The sequence below is a fragment of the Pelobates fuscus genome, chromosome 4 (genome assembly GCF_036172605.1).
Source record: "Pelobates fuscus isolate aPelFus1 chromosome 4, aPelFus1.pri, whole genome shotgun sequence".
Taxonomy (NCBI): domain Eukaryota; kingdom Metazoa; phylum Chordata; class Amphibia; order Anura; family Pelobatidae; genus Pelobates; species Pelobates fuscus.
In genome coordinates, this window is record NC_086320.1 from 231,823,577 (window position 1) to 231,843,070 (window position 19,494).

The 19,494-nt window shown below is 38.0% G+C and overlaps 1 protein-coding gene across 8 annotated transcripts in view; it reads right to left on the minus strand.

Moving 5' to 3' along the window:
- Positions 1-3,164: 3,164 nt before the first annotated feature.
- Positions 3,165-19,494, minus strand: part of CTNND2 (catenin delta 2) — a 1,082,982-nt gene continuing 1,066,652 nt past the window's right edge. For 4 of the 8 annotated variants that reach the window (XM_063451945.1, XM_063451946.1, XM_063451942.1 and 1 more), the window contains 4 exons: positions 18,621-18,743; positions 10,350-10,423; positions 6,853-6,927; positions 3,165-4,990 (listed from right to left, as the gene is read on the minus strand). In XM_063451945.1, coding sequence (XP_063308015.1) covers positions 4,730-4,990; positions 6,853-6,927; positions 10,350-10,423; positions 18,621-18,743 — 533 coding nt within the window. In that variant the 3' untranslated portion in view covers positions 3,165-4,729. The remainder of the gene's footprint in view (positions 4,991-6,852; positions 6,928-10,349; positions 10,424-18,620; positions 18,744-19,494) is intronic. The other 4 variants (XM_063451948.1, XM_063451947.1, XM_063451944.1 and 1 more) reach the window with 2 other exon arrangements.

Genomic DNA, 19,494 nt, shown 5'->3' on the forward strand with positions numbered 1-19,494 from the left:
CTTTCCCTTTATAGTGATTTATGAAAAATAAGTCAGGTTTTTGGGGGTCTTTTACAAATATCACAGACAAATTTTCTATTGCTAAAAATAAGGACAATAGCATTTTCTATATCACCAACAATATATCCTTACTTTGTTAAAAGAATGATCAGTAGTAAAGCAGAAATTGTCCCTTGATTTAAGGTGGTATTTGGAGTTACCTGGCCTTTCAAAACTCCACTCTTCAATTGCAACTGAAATAACATGAAAATAATAATTCACAACATACTCAACAGAGTGAGTCAGATGTTGCAAACCACCCAAGAACCTCTGTCTAATGTTAGAATAAACTCATCATAATTTTATAGAGCAATGCATGTACTTTTACCATACATTACCTAACCCTAGAGCTGGTATCTTGAACGCATTAACATTAAGAGTCTTATAGGAGTTATAGATACATAGGTAGGTAGCATTATAATGGTGAGACGTTTGACTCAGTTCAGTGGTATACATTTAGAACCTATATTGTGAATCAATATGTTGGGTGATTAAAAGAAAAATAGTATATTTTAAAGTGGCATGTCCCTTAGATCCACATTTTTCTTCTCGAGTAATCACTATATAACAAGTGGACTTTTATTACACATTTGTATATTACACATATTCTTTTAAATATTCACTACATAAACCTATATCTTTCCTTTGGGTCTGCAGTTTGACATTTTGTTAATATAGGAATTGAAAATATTAATAGGAAATGTTGGCTTGCATTTTTTGCATTGCATTGATTTTGAAATAAAATGACTAATTTGCATAACTTACAGTCTTAACATTCTAGTACATGTGCCACAGTCCGTTTATAATGATTTCAATTGCACATAATACTATGGGATTTGGTCTTTTTTTCAACCTGGATTACTCTGTAAACTCCTAATATGAACATACTGTACAAACATATCAGATGATAGTTTGGACAATGGTATATTTTAAGAAAATTCTTACAGTTACGTATAGCCTACAGCATAACTTCCAAAAATGTACATAATATCATGGACATAAAACAGAAATCCTAAAAGGGAATTAATATTTGAAATCAGGCATTTCTAGTTTTTTTTTAGTAATTATTTAATCTCAAAAGTGAAGGTATCATTGACATATATTGCTAATGCCTTAAGTATCTAAACGTATTTACAGGTGAAACAAAGAAGGGTAAATTACCACTTCAGACATTAACAATGTTTATTCAGAAATTGTAGAAAAGTGCAAATTTTAGATTATAATATCTGGATAACTGGAATCTAGTTATCTTGATAACGAGAACACAATGAATATTTTTGCAGCTTGAATATTAGGCCCTAAAATTTGCAGATTCTATGTCCATTCTCCACAATTGTTACTTTAGCGAATGTGCTTAAGTCCAATTCAACACTAGGTTTCCTTTCAACCTGGACTATGCTAAAACCAGTGCAAACAACTTAGATGCAGTACGTTTAATATCTGAATTCACCATTGTTTTGACTTAACTAAATATACTTTTGGAAAAACCACACCTTCAGGACAAATAGTAACTTTTCCGATGGTGCTACACGTAGATGAACTGAACTATGAGAGTTGTACCTGTTTTCACATCACCTTTGGCACCTAACGTTTTACCTGCAACATGCTGTTTTATATGCAGAAAGTTAAAGGTTCATGAAAACATAATCATTAACATAATCAAAAGTAATTATGAATTGAGAGTTACCAATCAATATAATGGGATGCATAAAGACATTTAACTAAAATAAAAGTGTGCTGAGATGTGTGTTCATTATGTGATGTCAGTGCCAAAAGAAATTAAAAAATGTAGAGCTGCCAACTAGATAATCATGATTAATGAAATGATTTGATATATTTAGAAATTCACGTATCATTAGTACATATTTAAAATCCTTCTATTTGCAATAATTACATATAATCAGTCATTTCATCAGTTCAAAAGATTCTTCACACACAACAACAAACATGTAAACCCGAATCAGAATATAAATGAATAGTAATTAATTCAAGTGAATTGAATAAATGTGTATTTTGATCACAAGTTCAATGTTATTATGCTCATAAATTTAATTTTGCTTTTATATAATCACTTCATACGGGTTATAGGCAGACAAGTACTTTTCATAAATGTTTTCTAATTTATTTTCATTTTAGAATGAACAAAACTAGAGACAATCTTACTACATTGACCAAGTGAATATTATATTTCATTACGACTCAGCCTCAAGTCTAACAATTACCACTTGTAAGCAATGTCAAGACAAGTCCAGGTTTATACATAAACCTCTCCAAAATACCTCAGTCAAGATAGCAACTGATTATTATTACACACTTACATGTTCATTCACTAAGCAGAGAATTGAGGCAAATTGAAAACTGAATGACTCAAGGTCAAAATAGGTGGTTTAGAAAAAAAATCTCCAGTTTGTCTATTTGGCAAACTTAGTTATCTTGACTTAAATTTAGCATCCTTTATGACAATTAACTGTTTGGTGAATCTCTTTAGAATGTATTTAGTTTTACTAAACCTTTTTTTTTCAGAACCATTAAACTACCATAATAATTATGGGCTTCTGTGCACACATCAACATGTGAAAGGTATGAAAACCCAAACCGTGTTCATAGTATGAGAAATTTCAGTTATGTTCTCAGAAACACATTATTAGACTGTTAAACCTAATGAAAAAAAAAGGAAAAACGACATAGTTAAAATACTACATTTTCATATGTATAACTGAACATCCACGGTTTTGATTTTTGAGAAAGCTTTCCCCTAAACTCACAATACTTTTTTTTTTCTATATACACAGAATACGTATCTATATTTAATAAAACATTTGAATATTTTTTTTATAAACATGAAAAATTACAAGTTTGAACCTGCTAAAACTAAACACACTGCATATTTATATATGACAAATATGTGAGTATAGCATTTTCTGTACAGAATCTAATAATATTCTTAATTTCTTCTTTGCTTTTTTTTCATAGAACATTATTGACTTGCACCATAAAATGTTTCTTTCCAAAATGATGATGTTGACCTGTGAATTAAAATCAAACACCGAAGATATGACCTGTTTTGGTGCAGTAAAGCGTTTCAGCAGGGAGACTATATATATATATATATATATATATATATATATATTGGAAATAGTGTAAGTGAACTTGTAGAACTCAGTGAGTGACATTATTACTTTGGCAAATTAATTTTAGTAAACTGAAGTAGAAGATGAGTGTTTGGCATACTTACAGCTCTAAGGCACATGGCAGTGGACTACAAGCACGAGTACAGAAATCAATGCTCAAGAACTGAAGGCCTTGCTTTGAGCCATCATAACGATTTAAATTATGTACTGTACTTAGCAAGTTGACATATCATTTCTTTAGAACACTTAGTATGTCAGAACTTCAAAGCCTAAAGCTTTTGTTGCAAATCCTGTTTAAAAGTATATGGCATCGCTAAGATTTGCAAATAAACATATCATCCACAGTACAGGGAACAAAATGTTTGTACACACACACACACACACACACGAAATGGTTATTTTACATACATGGAAACATTCACACACAAACACAATGAATATTTTATGTTTTTTTTGTTTTTTTGTTTTTTTAAATAGACATGTTTAGCAAATATGGATGACAGATCAATTGTAATTTATTTTCTGTTAACACTGTATCATCATAAAGAAAACTGGTAAAAATGAAAAAATCTATTTCAAGTATCTACATGTAAAATTTTAGGCAGTGAAAAAGCACTTTGTTGACAAGAGGTGTGGAATGATGTATGTTAATTGTCAGAAACTGCTGAATGCTTTGTTTAGTTGCCACAAACAAATTCACATATCAGAACGAACAATACTGCTAAATATTATTTAGTCATTACTTTCATTTTGTTATTGTGGTTTTCCTTGTCAAAACTTACTTGGGTGGGGGAGAACAAAATAGATTGAAATTCGTACATCTTTTCAAATGTTTAAATTGAAGCAATATTTAGAACCACTGATGAAGAAGAAACACTGTGGCATTGGTGTAATATACACAATGCACTCTTTTTTATCTGTAATGTACATCAAATACTTTACAACAAAGCATTAACAAATAGCAAGAAACATCTTGCTGTACAGAGGAAACCTCAAATGCAACTTGAAGCCTAGATTCACAATGGATGAAGATAGTAAACAAAATGTGAGATGCTGTTCCCCTTAAATAGTGTAAACTAAATTCTTGTGCTTAACATAACATTTTATCTGATGTAACCTCCTCCGACAACCTTCAAACACATGTCATTGCTCACTATTTGTGTGCAAACCTTAAGGTCAATTACTAAAGCACAGAGATACTATAGGTGTACAGTTATTCAGTAAACACACAACATTTCTACCATGCTTTAATAATGACCGTGCTTCAGTACAAGCTTGAAGCTCCCCTACAATCAACAATGTTAACTTCCTTCTTAAAACTCTTATTTTTTTCTTTTTTAATATTAGTTTCCACAACTCCAGCCTTCTAAAACACCATAATCAACTTTCCACAATGGTAATTAGGGTCTTTCTAAGGAACAGTCTTAACAAACTAAATTTGCAAGGAAAAATGTCTTGTGGTATGCATGCACATGCACAGTTTCCTGGAACTTTGTGTCATGATCAAGTTTCAAATCCAGGAGTCTGGAGAGGCTGAATCTTTTTATCATGATCAAATCTCAAACCCAGGAGTCTGGAGAGGCTGGATAGTGGCTTGTTTCATAATTCAGTTCACTATAGGGACGAGCAGCAGAATAGAAGTCAACATAGTTGCCAGTTGACTTTAGTCCCAGATGCATATTGTACTCGCTGGCAGGAGGTCGGTGGTGCACCTGATCTTCAAAGAAGGAGTCATCATAATTTCGTGTTGAATTCTGAAACGGTTGGTAGGTGTCATAGTCTTTTCTACTGGATTCCTGAGGAACAGGCTGTGTAGAAATCTATACAAAAAAAACAAAACAAAACAAGAAAACATATTATTTATGAAAATATATATAAGAAAAGTCAACCTAAGCCTAACAATAATAATAATTAGTAATGATATTTGCAGATCAGTTATATACAGTCAATTGAACTTGATTCTTGAAGTATTATCAATAGTGTATACAATACATTGGTGTTTAAAGTTCATAACTGATCAACAGAACAATGCTATCAGTATATAAAATGATTACAAAACATATAGGTTAAGGACAAATATCTCAGTGACTAGTAGCTACCATAAAGAAACCAAATATGTATACATATCAGGTCCTAGAGGTTGAGTATATAGTTTTTTATTAGGAAAGTGTGCTTGTTCGAATGTAATCATACATTTCCTTAAATCCCTTTCATGTCTTATTGGACTAAGGAAAATTTGAAGCAATTGACCTGTACATGGTCGGCCAGTGACTTGTGGGAGATTGTTCAGTGTTGTGAGGAGAATAAAAATATAACTTTAAGCTACTCCTCTGTATATAATTGAAACAATTGTTCATGCACTCATTATCTTTTATCTTGACAGCTGCTACTAGTTACTCATTTGTCTATGTATGCTAATATTAGTGCTCTTCAGTCCATAATGAACATTGACCTATTTTATCAATCACTGTTTCTTTTAATCCCCTCACTGGCTGGTACATTTAAGCCCCAGATCCATCTACAAAGCAATCCAATGTACTACAATCTACATATCATTAGTACTATTTCTTTCACTCTGCCAGACACCATTATTTATGCTTTGTTTGCATCTACATATCTATCTCTCACTGACAGAAATTTGCAGTATTGAGAATGCTTATGTAATTTGCAATTTACTGCACTTCTTACCTGGAAACACAAAAAACCTTTATAAACACATTAACCCACAATAAAACGAGTGGCGTTTCCCAGGAGTCCTGAAAACACGAAGGAGCCTGTAAAATAGTCTTCCCTTAAAAGCAATGAGCAAATAATAGCCTCATTTAACACTGGAGTGGAACAAACAGGTTCTTTTCCATATACCCCTTTTACAGTGTGGTAGAATGCAATTAACAATGGGAAAGGGATGCATTGTTGTCTCCCACCACCCCCTGCCATTGGGATCAGAAATGGAGGTTCATTTTAAATGGTAAGTTATGTATTCCATAACCTCAAACAAAAGAGGGAATGATGAAGCATAAGTTTTGCCATAGCATAGGTTATAATTTAATTAGTTAAATTTCACAGGATGCAGGAAGAGAGAGGGTACTCATACCCTCATATGTTAAAGGGACTAAGTTCATACTGGATTTCTGAAAAGTCTCCAATAAGGTCACATGACTCAGATGAGCCACAATTATCTAGACAAGGAACCCTTTAAATGGACAATTTTCAAGGATACAAGCCAGATGAGTCATTAATTCTGTTGCTAGGCAAGGAAGACACATGGCTTTAATATATTTAAGATGCCTACGACATTTAAAGTAACAATATCTAGATTCTGTTTTCAGCAGAAGCCAGGATTATGACCCTAAGCGTGAAATTAGCATTCCAATGGACCATGGAAAATGTGTATGATTAATTCTAAGCACCATAAAAATAAAAATCATTTATTCTACCCATGATGTTTTTAGAAAATGTGTTTATCACTTTCTGATTGCTACATACTATTTTCAACCCTATATTCATTACAGTAAAAAGGTATATAGGATAGTGGTTCAATATTTTTGTTCAAAATGTATACATATTTGTTTTTATTATTTTAATGTAAAATGTATTTCATTTGTTGCTGGAAAATTCACATAAATACAAATATATGTATCATGTTCTTTTATCTTAGAAATAACTACTTTAATTAACTCACAGTTAAAGATGTTGCAGGGCCGCTAACACCTACCCTGCTTCTATCCTCAGGTAGTGATATAAGAATACTTGCTACCTATGAATAGAATGATGGGAAAATGCAATATTAAAACCATGCAACTGAGAGTAAAAAGATCCCCTTTTTAAAAGACATAAATAAATGTACAACATGGCCAGGTATAACAATAAGGACAATTATATGAATTTGGAAAAGCAGAAGCTACAGAATCAAGTAATTGTGTAAATAAATAACAAATGATTGTATGTATCGGTTTAAAAGAACAGCACAACCACCATAACCACATCCTGCGGTAGTTATATGGTGCCAGGAGAGGCATGGTTCCCTCCCGGAATGAGTGACCTTTTTAAGAATGCTATGTCTGCCAGGCATCTACAGCTGCCTCCTCTTCAGTGCAGAAGCTTCCGTTAGCTCCCTTGAGTTAGGCCAGCGCAGCGGCATTCATCTGTACAGGAATCGGTGGTGGGTGACTATCAAACGCATAGATTTAGGAATTGCAATGGACATTAAACTTGGTAACAATATGCAATGTCAATCAGAAGTTGCTAAGACCAGTAGGGTACTGTCATTTGTTCTTGGGATGAAAAATAAAATGTTGCCTCTTTATAAATCACTGGAAAGACCACACCTTCAATATACTGTGCAATATTACAGCACTAGACAAAGTGCAGTAGCAGGCTACAAAATTAATACAAGGAATGGAACATTTAGTTATGAAAAATGGGTACATTTAAATCTGTTTAGTTAAGAATAACAGTGCCTCAGATGGGATGTGGTAGCATTATACATTTTTATTCAGGGCCAATATAAACCATTGTCTGGAAAACTACTCATAAACAGGACTATACATAGGACACAAAATCACGCATGTAGACTGGAAGAAAGGAGATTTAGTCCAAGGCAAAGGAAAGGGTTTTTACAGTAAGAAACAATACGGATATGGCATTTTCTGTCTGGAGAAGTGGCTTCATCACAGTCTGTACAGATGTTTAAACAGCAACTGGATGAATACTTGCAAAAACATAATATGCAGAGATATAATGTTTAATTTGTGGGGTAATAGTTTCTTGATCCAAGGAGAGAAAAGACTGCCAAGAAGCATTTCTTCCTAGATTGTAGCAAAATTGGAAAGCTCTTCAAACTGAGTTGTTTGCCTTCTTTTAGATCAACAGCAAAACAAATGTGAGAAAGGCTGAATGATGTCTAATTTTTAGCTTATGTAACTATGATTCTAGTACAATTTGTCAAATAAACCAGTGAAATAAATGCTGTTGGACTACTGTTGGACTACTGGAAGGTATTACTGGTTTGTTTGTTTTTTTGGTGCTCTGTGAACTTTAAATGACCACTTTTTAAAAGGAAAATAGGTGCAACTTGTGTATTTTCCCCATGTTGAAGTGGCCCTTTATCCAAAAATTTTGGGGAAGTACTACTCTAATATGCCGTCTTTAATAATAAATTACATTTTCGTCCCTGCTCTGTATCCTCTGCAGTTATGGCATACACTAAATAGCACTTTAATAACCTGTCGCACACACAAATGTATGCTCTAAGGCTATGATAGTGAGATTTAGCAGAGGGACAGCTTGTGCCAAAGATCCACATATAGAGGAACATATAATTTACTATTAAAAAACTAAAATACTAGTTATATTCAAAGGGGCACTATAGTCGCCAAAACAACTTTAGTTAAATGAATCAGTTGTGGTGTATAGATCATGCCCCTGCAGTCTCACTGCTCAATTCTCTGCTATTTAGGAGTTAAAACACTTTGCTTATGCAGCCCTAGGATCACCTCCCTGCATGTGACTTACACAGCCTTACTAACACTTCCTGTAAAGAGTCATCTAATATTCACACTTCCTTTATTGCAAATTCTGTTTGATTTGGAATTTATTTTCTCCTGCTATGTTAATAGCTTACTAGACCTCCTCCTGTATATAATTAAAGTGCAAATTACAGAGCAGAAGATAAAAAACAATTAAATTAAGTTACATCTAATTGAAAATTAAACCATTTTTGTTTTCATACAGTCTGTGTCAGTCACAGCCAGGGGAGGTCTGACTGGAGCTGCATAAACAGTAACAAACGCTATTTAACTCCTAAATGGCAGATAATTGAGCAGTGATACTTCAGAATCATGATATATACACAAAAAGTGATTCATTAAGCTAAATTTGTTTTGGTGAATATAGTGTCCCTTTAAAGGACCAAGCTTCTGAAATAAAAGGGAATCATGACAGATCACACATGTCATGTGTCCTTAAGGGGTTAAGCTTGGTGGATATGTTCTGTAAGCTGAAGTTCATCATGCACTTCATACTGATTGGTTATCAGTCAGCTTCCTATAATTCTTATGAAAATTGCTGCTAGTCAGAGAAAAAGTTAATAATTAATGTAGTCAAATGATTATTGTATGTAAATAATGTTTACTGCACTTTTGCACTTTTTTAAATGTAACAAACCTGGACCGTCCCTTTAAAAGTCTACATGGTAATTTGTAGATAATTTAGCAGCATAAGCAGAGCCTAAGGGGCTGTTATTTAAAGAACTTTATTAGTATCAACAAAAGTGTGGCGACAAAGAACAATTTTTGTGGGAAACACTGTATTTTCAGTATATTAAACAATCTTTGATTGTAAAACAAATGACATATTATTAAATGTTTATAGTGATAATACTTTATTTTTATTTTTCAGCCTGTTAAACTAATTGATACCTTTATTTTTTGAACCCTAAAGCAGTATTGCTGTTAAAATGAAGTTCAATGTTAAATTAAAAGACAACTAAAGTCACCCCAACCACTTTATTTCAATAGGTGCAGTGGTCCCGTCATTTTAATCCTGCAATGCAAAACATCAGTAGTAACTGCAAAGTTTACATTGCAGGGGTAAATACAGCCACCTTCGGTCCTGCAATTAAACTAAGGAGTGTAGCGTATGACTGTGCATGCCAAATTCCTATCCAATGCTATGAGTAGCATTCTATTGAAGAAGATTGCTTGGATGTTGACCTCATTAAAGGAGGAGCTGGAGGCTGCAGATGAGGAGTCTTGGTGGTGGAAACTAGGTGAGTAAATATTTTTCAACTTATATTTTGATGAATGCCAAAAGGGAACATTTTATAGCCTCCAATGGGGGATGGACAAAAGGGTGGCCAGAAGGGAACTTACAGTCCCAGAATACCAATTGTTTTTTTCAGGACTATAGGTTCCCTTTAGCATTAAAGTCTTATTTATTACATGATAATAAAAATTAATTTGTTCTACAACTCTTTATTAAGTATGTATCTACAGTAAACCCCCACTGTACACTGTAAACTGCAAATATATGTACAGATTAAAATATCTTGTGATCATTTTTTATACTCTTAGACTTCCTTTATGTATTAGAAAATATTCCATGCAATTTACTATTTCAATATAGATAAAGTAAAAATGAAATAAATACAATATAAATGAGTTAAAATCATGCGCATACCTGGTTGTGTTTGATATCTTCAGCAGGTGTACCATAGGAATTCCTATATAAAGTTGAGGTTCCAGAGTTTTGCGCTATAGGGGACACAAAGAAAAGAAGGGAAATATTATAAAACTAGGCAATAAACCCCTTAAAGACATGGCAATTGTACAAGTTCTAATCAAAACGAAACCTGGAATTTGAGCTATATGTCCGTTTAACCATAATTTACACCCACAGTTTTTATATATAATTTTGTTCAGGAGAAAAAGGGCTTTCATTTCACTTCAAATATTCATATAAGAAACATAATTTGATATGAATAAAATAAAAAATATTTTGAGAAATATTTTGATTTTTTAAGTTATTTTAAAAGTTATGCATGACATTTTAACTGTGAACAGTGATGTCTCACAAGTACAACTGTACTGGTTTTATGGGGTTGTGGAAAGTTAAAGGTTTAAATATATGGCTTGCCTAGTTTTTACACATTGACATTTGCCAGATTGGTTTGCTGGTCCTATGTTGCCTTGGAGACAGTATTGCAGCCCAGGAATGAAAATTACGCCCATCATGACATACCATTTGCAAAAGTAGACAACCCAAGGTATTCAAAATGGGGTATGTCCAGTCACTTAGTCACAAACCCTGGCCAAAGTTAGCATTCATATTTGTTGGTTTTTTTTTTGCACTTTTTACACAAACTGCCCTTTCTTTAATGATATCGTCTTTATTACACCTTGTACTGCTCTAAAACACTCATCATTGTGTTGAGTAAATGTCTCCCAAATACAAAAGTACCATCCTGCCCCTCCCCCACCCATGTACAAGTTTCATGGTGTTTTAGAAAGTTACAGGGTCAAATATTAGAATTGCTCATTTCTGTATTTGCACATTGAAATTTGCCAGACTGGTTATGTTGCCTTTGAGACCATATGGTAGCCACGTTGTTACAAACGCTGGCCAAAGCTAGCGTTCATATTAGTTTTTTGTTTCACACAAAAACTGTACTTTTACTGAGATCATCATTGTGGTTTTTTTTTACTCTTATAATACACTATTTGTGTTCAGTGAAGTCTCCAGAGTACAATTCCCCCCATGTATCTTTTTATGGTGGTTTGGAAATTTACAGGGTTAAATATAGGGCTTGCAAATAAAATTCTCTGGACTTTCTGCCTGGCTTGTCAGGCAGGTCCCTCAAATTGTAATTAATAAAATCACATAATTATATATATATATATATATATATATATATATATATATATATATATATATATATATATATATATATATATATATATACATACATACATACATACATACATATCTATATATATATATATATATATATATATCTCAAGGAAGGTGCACTCACAGGACTTTGTAGATAAATCTTTATTGCTTTATTGTGCAATCATTCACCCAAAAATGTGTCAATGTTTCAGTCCTCTATGGGACTTATACATACATAGTCTAGATTGGATAAGCCGTATATCAGAGTGTTGCTGTATGTAATGATAAAAAGAATCATTTTTAATTGGACTAAAATAATACCGTATATACTTGAGTATAAGCCGACCCGAATATAAGCTGAGGCCCCTAACTTTACCCCAAAAAACTGGGAAAACTTATTGACTCGAGTATAAGACTAGGGTGGGAACTGCAGCAGCTACTGGTAAATTTCTAAATAAAATTGGATCCTAAAAAAATGATATTAACTGAATATTTATTTACAGTGTATGTGTATGAATGCAGTGTGTGTATGAATGCAGTGTGTGTGTGTATGAATGCAATGTGTGTGTGTATGAGTGCAGTGTGTGTATGAATGCAGTGTGTGTATGAGTGCAGTGTGTATGAGTGCAGTGTGTATGAGTGCAGTGTGTATGAGTGCAGTGTGTATGAGTGCATTGTGTGTGTATGAGTGCAGTGTGTGTGTATGAGTGCAGTGTGTGTATGAGTGCAGTGTGTGTGTATGAATGCAGTGTGTGTGTATGAATGCAGTGTGTATGAGTGCAGCGTGTGTGTATGCATGCAGTGTGTATGAGTGCAGTGTGTGGCTATGAATGCAGTGTGTGTATGTGTGCAGTGTGTGTGTGTATGTGTGCAGAGTGTGTATGAGTGCAGTGTGTGTGTGTATGTGTGCAGAGTGTGTATGAGTGCAGTGTGTGTTTATGAATGCAGTGTGTGTGTATGAATGCAGTGTGTGTGTATGAATGCAGTGTGTGTGTGTGTGATGCAGTGTGTGTTTGTGTATGTGTTGCAGAGCCTTGGTGGGGGGGTGGGCATTTATTTTTATTTTTTAATTATTATTTTAATATTTGTTTTTTGTTATATTATATTATTATTTTTTAAATATTATTTTATTTTATTAATATTTTTTTTTTCGTCCCCCCTCCCTGCTTGATACATGGCAGGTAAGGGGGCTCTCACTCCCTGGTGGTCCAGTGGCATTGGCAGTTCAGTGGAGGGGTGCTGGCAGGAAGCACTTACCTCTGCTGCAACTCCTGTCAGCTCCCTCCTCCTCCGTGCCGGTCCGGTCAGCTCCTCTGTCAACTCCCAGTGTAAGTCTCGCGAGAGCCGCACTATGACCCCGCGGCTCTCGCAAGACTTACACTGGGAGCTGACAGGGGAGCTGACCGGACCGGCGCGGAGGAGAAGGGAGCTGACAGGAGCTGCAGGAGAGGTAAGTAAGAGCTTCCTGCCAGCCCCCCTCCTACAGAGCCCCCAGTCTGTATTATGGCAATGTAAATTGCCATAATACAGACATTGACTCGAGTATAAGTCGAGTTTGGGTTTTTCAGCGCAAAAAATGTGCCGAAAAACTCGACTTATACTCGAGTGTAACGGAGCTCCGTGTACCCCGACCAAGTACCCTCCGTTGATGGATGCTCCTAGCGCTCTCAGAGGACTCCAAGAACTGCAGACGACACCACAACCACCGCAGGCTCCACAACCGCCGTAGCTTAACTGGAGCCGCGCCGTCTTCCTTCCACCCTGGATCGGCTTCTGTCCTCCAGGACCGTGTGGGGAAGACCTCTCCTCCAGGAGAGCGTATCCGGAACAAGCTCTTACAAGAGCTAAGTGATTAAGAGCTCAGGGGAATATGCAGCGCATAGCAATCCCCAGTGTGATATAGCAGTTCCCTCCAATAACGAGACAAGGCTACGTATTGAGGGTCAGAAGAGGTCTGAGGTGCTGGAACACCCAGCCTGGTTTTTATTACCATTTTGAAAATACAGGACCACCCACAGGGCGGGACAAAACAACCAATCATACACGTACATCATTAAAACCACTCCCAGTAATTACACACAAAATCCTCCCCTATGTCTGTGATATAATTATGCTACACAAGGGATTAACATAATTATCACAGACAGTAAAAATACAGTTTTTACACAACATTCATAACTCCCAAAATATACATCACATTCGCATAAAAATACATATTCACAATCAATCCATTCAGGGGAACAACATACTCAAAAATCATACGAATTGGACCAGGGGTTCAGAAGTTAGTACAAATGTGCATTTGACCTTCTGGAAGCATGGTTTTACAGGGCCCTCTATCCTGGAGACAATGGGGGGAAGTAATTCAATTATCCAGGACTAGAGGCAGACTCCATTAACCACATGGTTGCAAAACAACATAAAACACTTTAAAATACATAAAGTCACATTTTACACATAACACACAGACATTTCACATATCCCCAGATAGCTGGGATCTGAGCGCACAAAACTACCGAATAGCGCGCAGATCCTATTCACACAGTTCAATTGCCATGGAGCTAAAGTCTTTCCCATAGTCTTTCATTATATGAATAGGCTCCATGGCATAGCCATCTGGGGTATCACCGCTCACACAGGGCCATAGTCATAAGGAAGGAGGCTGGCAAATAGGCTTCTCCACAATCCAGGGAAGCAGGGCAATTTCTCATTTAAAGGGCCAGTTACAAATAGCGATTTGTAACACATCTCCCCTTTGGGGGGAAGACTAACCAGGCATCTGACCTTCTGTCGGTCAGTGCCTCTGTTAGTCGATCCACCAACCCACAATAAACAGATGTCCGAGTAGCCCCCCCACAACATCAAAGTACAGGAACAGCCCACCCACAACACACAGTCACTGCACCTGGGTATTTGGCTGTGGTAATGAGGCCACATGCCGAGGGTACTTGAAGGGCAGAGGCCAACTGCACTCTGCCCAGATGCCAGCTCTTCTGCTGGGGTAGCCTGCAGGACATCAGGCTCTGGACCAGGGAAAAAGGTAGGGCAGAGGCCGACTGCAATCTGCCCAGCTGCCAGCTCTTCTGCTGGGGTAGCCTGCAGGACATCAGGCTCTGGACCAGGGACAAAGGTAGGGCAGAGGCCGACTGCACTCTGCCCAGCTGCCAGCTCTTCGGCTGGGGTAGCCTGCGGGACATCCGGCTCTGGACCAGGGACAAAGGTAGGGCAGAGGCCGACTGCACTCTGCCCAGCTGCCAGCTCGTCTGCTGGGATGCTTGGGACATAGTCCGGCTCAGTAGCCAAGGGAACATGGACGTCAGTAGGGGTTAACATTGCCTCTGTTAACTCTGGTGCCACGCTAGGAGTTACCTGGGGAGGGGAATTTGTACTTACCCCCTCCTCTGGGTGTCCCGGTGAGGGTAGTTGGGGATCTGGAAAGGCTGTCCAGCATCCCTGTAGGTCAGGCACAGAGACCACGGTCCCATCTGCGCCGTCTGGGGGATTGGTGTCTCCCCTTGTTAGGGTAAGCTGCCGCTGGGGAGAGGGTGTGCTGTGCTCCTTTCCCGGAAACACAGGCTGCCGCTGGAGAGGGAGACCGCCTGTCTCCACTCCCGTAACATTGTCCTGTTGCTGTAGAGAGGGACCAACTGTCTCTGCTCTCTGTAGGACACACTGCTGCTGGGGGGGAAGGTCGGCACCTTCGGCCCCCTGGGGTACACACTGCCGCTGGAGAGGGAGACCGCCTGTCTCCACTCCCTTACCATTGTCCTGTTGCTGTAGAGAGGGACCAACTGTCTCTGCTCTCTGTAGGACACACTGCTGCTGGGGGGGAAGGACGGCACCTTCGGCTCCCTGACACTCACTCTGGGGTTGGGGATCTTCCCAGTAAACCTCTACGATATCCTTCCAGCTGAAGGGCTCTAGACCTGGTTCTGCTTGTCGGGTAGGTTGGGGCTGCACGGAGCTGAGCAGGTGTAGGTAGTCTTGCTCCAGCTCCCACTCCCTTGTTACCAGGTGGGTCATGTCTTCTCTCACCTCGCGTTCGTCAGCCCAGACATACATGCCCATCCGGTAGTCGTAGATGTCCCAAAACCTAGACTCCTCCGTGCTGCCGAAATCAAGATCCTCCTCCATGGCATCCTGAAGTAGACCAGGACCATCATAATCATCCCCCTCCGGTAGGTCGTGCTCGGCCGTCCAGGGAGTAAGTCGAATGGTATGCCACCAGAGGGCCTGGTATGCGTTGTCTAGCCCGATCTCTCGCCATACCAGGGTCTCCAGTCTTGCCACCCACTCATCTAGGGGCTGCTCCCCCAATAGACATATTCGCATTGCCACACGCTTCTGTAGCCGCTGCTCATCACTGGGGAGGCCCTCACCTCGCCGCCACTGGGCCTCTTCCAGGGCATCATACCAGAGTTCCCTTCTGGCTGCATCCCTGTAATCTGCGGCCTCCTTCTCCTCCTCATCATGGAACGCTGTCCGCAAACCAGCTGATTCCATCCTGTTGTAGCCAGGGGCGCTGCCCAATGGCTAGCGTTGCCCTCAATTGTAACTCCAAACGTTACCAGTGTCTCTGAGCTGCTTCTCCTCGCACTAGGACGCCATCCCACCGCTGCCACCAATGTAACGGAGCTCCGTGTACCCCGACCGAGTACCCTCCGTTGATGGATGCTCCTAGCGCTCTCAGAGGACTCCAAGAACTGCAGACGACACCACAACCACCGCAGGCTCCACAACCGCCGTAGCTTAACTGGAGCCGCGCCGTCTTCCTTCCACCCTGGATCGGCTTCTGTCCTCCAGGACCGTGTGGGGAAGACCTCTCCTCCAGGAGAGCGTATCCGGAACAAGCTCTTACAAGAGCTAAGTGATTAAGAGCTCAGGGGAATATGCAGCGCATAGCAATCCCCAGTGTGATATAGCAGTTCCCTCCAATAACGAGACAAGGCTACGTATTGAGGGTCAGAAGAGGTCTGAGGTGCTGGAACACCCAGCCTGGTTTTTATTACCATTTTGAAAATACAGGACCACCCACAGGGCGGGACAAAACAACCAATCATACACGTACATCATTAAAACCACTCCCAGTAATTACACACAAAATCCTCCCCTATGTCTGTGATATAATTATGCTACACAAGGGATTAACATAATTATCACAGACAGTAAAAATACAGTTTTTACACAACATTCATAACTCCCAAAATATACATCACATTCGCATAAAAATACATATTCACAATCAATCCATTCAGGGGAACAACATACTCAAAAATCATACGAATTGGACCAGGGGTTCAGAAGTTAGTACAAATGTGCATTTGACCTTCTGGAAGCATGGTTTTACAGGGCCCTCTATCCTGGAGACAATGGGGGGAAGTAATTCAATTATCCAGGACTAGAGGCAGACTCCATTAACCACATGGTTGCAAAACAACATAAAACACTTTAAAATACATAAAGTCACATTTTACACATAACACACAGACATTTCACATATCCCCAGATAGCTGGGATCTGAGCGCACAAAACTACCGAATAGCGCGCAGATCCTATTCACACAGTTCAATTGCCATGGAGCTAAAGTCTTTCCCATAGTCTTTCATTATATGAATAGGCTCCATGGCATAGCCATCTGGGGTATCACCGCTCACACAGGGCCATAGTCATAAGGAAGGAGGCTGGCAAATAGGCTTCTCCACAATCCAGGGAAGCAGGGCAATTTCTCATTTAAAGGGCCAGTTACAAATAGCGATTTGTAACATCGAGTATATACAATACTTAAAATACAAGCTTTCAAGAGTTTTCCTCTCTTACTCAGGTCTGAAGCAATACTGATCAATCTGGTAGAGTGATTTAATTGTTAAACTCTATCAAATTGATCAGTATTGCTTCAAATCTGAGTAAGAGAGGAAAACTCTTGAAAGCTTGTTTTTTACATATTATGTTAGTCCAATAAAAAGGTTTCATTACATACTGCAATACATTGATATTTTGGCATCAATTATATAGAGACAGAGTCAATACAATTTTAAAGAAAGATCTTCCTACAGAAAAGCAAGTCTTATGGCTTGACTGGTGGGGAGATCTTTGTTTAACATTGTATTCACTATCCACCGACTTCAGATGAATGGGGTTTTCGTCTTCGATCATAATTTTTCCCCGCCCTATTTTTCTTGGTATATATATATATATATATATATATATATATATATATATATATATACCAAGAAAGTTACAATGGCATTATATATATAAAATACAGTTACAATGGCAACATGTATATATATATATATATATATATATATATATATATATATATATATATATATATATATATAAAATTAAGTTTGTGTTCCTTTGAAGTGTACCTATCATAGTACACACACTACATTATTAAGGTTCAAAGAAAATTTGTCTTAACAATGTGCTAACAGAATTTCCAGCAGTTGTATGAATTTCAAGATAAAACTATATACAATTGATGTCTCTCCCCATTTCCGTGAATCAGTTTTGACAATTGAGTGACAGGGAGAGCATGAAAATCCTTCTTCAGTTGCTGTGATTACCCCTGCCACAAGTATGTTTCATAACTTAAATGAAAGTTTAAATTTAACCTCAAAGCTTGTGATGATTATTTATGCGTGTTTGCATTTGTAATGCATTTAAATGTTAATTTCTTGGAAGATGGCTTTTTGTCAAAATGAAACACCAACTTTTCAATAGAAAATCACTGTATTGCTTTCTTAATAAAATACTGATATCACGGCAACAACATCTAATAGTTATAATGTGGCAGCAGTATGGATCAGATATGCTTTCCCAATGGTTTATTGCATTATTCCATAATACATTGTAAATATCCATATAGATCATAGCCTGTGCTTAGCATAACATATTGCTATGTATGGATGTATGCATGTATGTCTGTCTGTCTACAAAAAAAAAATCATGATTGCATCTGTAGAATGGAGATGTAATTAGAAATCCTTTAGGATAAATTCTGGTCTTTCAAATAAATATAATTGACAAGATCATATGTTAACCTCTATGCTGTACCTGTCATTGTGTCTTTCCTGGAAGTGTGTTCTCCTTTGTAGGTGGCATTTGATCCAGCTGATTCATAATCTGCTTTTCTTTCTTTGAGACTAATCATTTCCCGAGGGGAAGCTGGGGCACTTGCTATACAAAATAAACAGCAAATGGAAAACAATGTATTATTAAGATGTTTCCTAGAATAGTATAGCAAGTAATATCTAGAACATATGTGTTATTGTTATATAAAACAAAGAATTGTTTTCATTTATTTGTTTATCTACATTAAAGCAGAATTAAACATGCCCACCCTCACCCCTAAATTGGAAACATGCACAGGGCTGTATTTACCATGAGGCAAACAGGACATTTGCCTAGGGCTGCACTTTCAGGGGGCAGCAAAAAACACAGCTTCAAGCACCCAGGGAAATGTCTTGTTTGCCTTGTGTCCTAGGGGCCCCAACAGGGGACCTTTGGGACCCCTTGAGGAGTAAAACTGCTAATATTCTAGCTGGGTGGCGAGGGAGCACTGTATTCAGCTCTTTTTGCTCCCTTGCGCTCCCGTCTCTGATGCTGGGAGCAAGAATTTGATGTCACTCCGGCACTGACATCACTAAGCGATGCGCGAGGGAGCAGAGCGAGAAGAGCTTAATTCCCTTGCCGCCTCCACTGAGCGCCCACCCAGCTAGCACAACCAGCAAAGCCAGCACAACCAGGACAGCTAGCAACCCCGGCAGAGCCAGCAGCCCAGCAAGGAAGTCAGTCAACCTGCCAAGCAGCAGTCAGGATCCATTGCAGCTCTCCTAAAGGTAGGAAGGCTGAGTGGATTTAAATAAATAAAGAATTATTAATAATTGTACGTGTATGAGAAAATGTGTGTGTCTGTGAGTCTGTGTGT